This window comes from Contarinia nasturtii, unplaced genomic scaffold (assembly GCF_009176525.2).
Source record: "Contarinia nasturtii isolate CC-2019 unplaced genomic scaffold, AAFC_CNas_1.1 Cnas_scaffold_1889, whole genome shotgun sequence".
Lineage (NCBI taxonomy): Eukaryota > Metazoa > Arthropoda > Insecta > Diptera > Cecidomyiidae > Contarinia > Contarinia nasturtii.
The window spans coordinates 1-2,945 of NW_022199219.1; the positions used below are offsets into that span (position 1 = coordinate 1).

The 2,945-nt window shown below is 27.1% G+C and overlaps 1 protein-coding gene across 1 annotated transcript; it reads right to left on the reverse strand.

Annotated features, from left to right (window-relative positions):
* Positions 1-1,383: 1,383 nt before the first annotated feature.
* LOC116347419 lies at positions 1,384-2,417 on the reverse strand. The gene is made up of 6 exons (XM_031777996.1): positions 2,278-2,417; positions 2,119-2,166; positions 1,914-1,964; positions 1,777-1,836; positions 1,665-1,694; positions 1,384-1,596 (listed from the first exon to the last, which is right to left on the reverse strand). The coding sequence occupies exons 1-6, from the start codon at positions 2,334-2,336 to the stop codon at positions 1,461-1,463; spliced, it is 384 nt and encodes a 127-aa protein (XP_031633856.1). The 5' UTR covers positions 2,337-2,417; the 3' UTR covers positions 1,384-1,460.
* Between the last annotated feature and the right edge of the window lie 528 nt (positions 2,418-2,945).

Genomic DNA, 2,945 nt, shown 5'->3' on the forward strand with positions numbered 1-2,945 from the left:
AAAAAAAGTTTCAAACACAAATATTCGATACAAAAAAGTTCATTCGTGAGTTCTTAGTAACTATTGAAAAAACATTTGTAATCAAGGGGGCGAAAAACAAGTGTCACTTATCAAATAACCGTCATTCGAAACGCACACATCATTCAAAAATGTGATGAAAATGAATGGATCCACATTTTTTACAGGTGAAGTTTTCATTTATATTATAGACATAAAGCCAATTGCGTTAATTCATTTTCTATCGCTGGTGTTTTTACGAAATATGCGATCAAACAAGGTTCTTTAAAAGAAATAAAATGTAAACTTAGTTCAAATGCTGGATTGAAATTGCAAAATTTAGAATCTTTTTTTAGGTTATACTAAACTTTTTTGCATTGCATTGTGGCCATTGCTTTCAATCATAATGATATAATTTTTTCTATTTTGAATGTTGGTCTTGTCCAATAGCATTCTTTCGTTTATTGCCACGATGTCCAAGACAATTTAAGCAAGTACCCAAATATTTCGAAAAAATAACATGTTTTTAATCAGGTGTGTTGTCCGGAATGAAGTCTCAAAAACTAACTTTCCTTAATATCAACCCCATATTTATATAGCATTTTTTTTTAAAAAAAAAACCTCTCAAAAAATAACATTGACGTCAAAGAAATATTTCTAGTTTAAAATTTAATACATTTCTTCTACAATATAAACAGTTTTGGAAATAAAGAGTTTACACGTGTTTCGCATTGTCAATACATCTGTTAATTCAAGTATAAAGAGTATGTATATTGTGTGACGGGATGAAATTGACTTTATGGATTTAAATCCATAGAAACAAAATTACTGTTATAGATGTAAAAATATGCCCCCAATTCTTTTTCAAATAACAACGTAAATTTAACGCTTATTTTTCATTTGATATGATTTGCTATAACAGAATCAATAAAATTCTGTTCGTCCCTTTACATTTACATGGTTTATTTTCGATTCATTCAATAATCTATTTCATAGAATATAACTATTAGCTAATCTCTTCTTCATTCTTTCATTTCATCGGCATTTAAGAAAAATTAAATTTCCACTTTTTTCAAACAAAGTTGTGTACTTTGATAAATATTCAATTGCAACTATATCAAATCCATTTCAGCCCTTAACTAATTTAATGTTAATCAATATATTGGATTGATAATATTTATTTTGGGTGTTAATAAAAACTAAAAAAGAATCAACTAAAAATATATCAAGATAAAATAAATGTATTTTTGATTTTTCAATAACTGTTTCATTTATTTCAAAGAAAGCATTTTACATGGAGTAAAAGACTGAATTATTTCTATGAAAAATATGTTTTTCAGAAATTTACAATTTAACAAGTTCTTTGAAATACACAGTAAATGTAACTCAAATACTGTATTGGAATATTTTATTTGCAGTTTAGATCTTTATAATAATCATTTATTCATTGCGTAATAATGATATCATTTCTGCTTTTTTGAAGATTGACGTTTTCTTACATTTTTTTGTTTTTTGCCACGTGAATTCGATGATGATGGTGCCTCGTTCTTTCCTTTAAGGATGGGAGGTTCTTCTTCTGATTCAGAGGTTGAATAATAACTGTGACATAAAGAATTTGTCATTTTAATCTAGATAATTATTTATACATACTATTTATTGTCTCTTACCCTCTTTCCTCCGTTTGTTTAATTTTTTTGCTATCGATAATCACAGATTGCGTTCAAAACGAGAAAAAAGTCAAGAATTTAAACAGATCAACATTTGAAATAATGATGTTACCGTGTTTTTTCAAGTTGTTGTTCATTCTCCTTTACTTTTCTCTCCAATTCCTGAATTTTCCTAAAATATTAAGTGTTACGTTCAATTTAATACATATTAACTTTAGACATTGTAAAAATATGAATAAATAAACAAACTCCAATGTACGTTGAGTTTCCATCTCATTTACGTCGTCAAACTGATTGTTTCTGAAATATAATTTGTTTTAATACAGTAAACATTTCTTAAATGAGGTAAAACAAAAATTGAATGTCATAGTTTTAATGTAAAAAATAGATTATTTGAAAAAAAGCTTAAACTGAGAAACAGTTTGTCTTTATTTTTCATGATAAATAAACATACAAATCTTGTGGTGGTGGACTGTTGTCATTTCCAGTAGCGTTTATCGGCCTGTTGGATAAAAATTCATAATAACTCTTAAAAATTGTTACGGAAAAGAGCATAAGATATATGATATAAGACAATAGATTTATCATTTACTAAACCATTGTTGATACTTACAAGGTCACGATGGCTAAAGCAATTAAAGCAAGTACCCAAATATTGCGAAAAAATGACATGTTCTTTAATAAAGTGTATTGTCAGGAATGAAGTCGCAAAAACTAAACTAACTTTCTTTGAATCTACCCATATTTATATAGCATTTTTTTTAAAAAAAACCTCTCAAAAAATAACATTGACGCCAAAGAAATATTCCAATTTTAAAGGTTATACATTTCTTCTGCAATGTAAATATTTTTCGCTTTGTAAATACATCTGTTAATACAAGTGCAAAGAACAATATACTTTCAGTTTTAAAAACATTTGAATCCAAAGAAATAAAATTACTGTTACAGATGTAAAATACCATCAATTCTTTTTCAAACAACCACGTTAAACGCTTATTTTTCATTTTTATATCTATTGAATATATCGAGAAGAGAGTATGTTATTCAGCGCTTATGGCTGAGTAATGTCTGAATAAAAACATACTCTCCTCTCGATATTTTCAATAGATATAACCCGCGGGTTGATTTCTATTAATAACGTTCGAAATAGAGTGGATATTTTGATAAATAAAATAAATTATTAGAAATCTAGAAGCATTTCAATTATGAACATTAATATCTGAGAAATGTGCATTCACAAGCACATATTTGACCGGATGCCAGATCAAATCAATTTCAAAC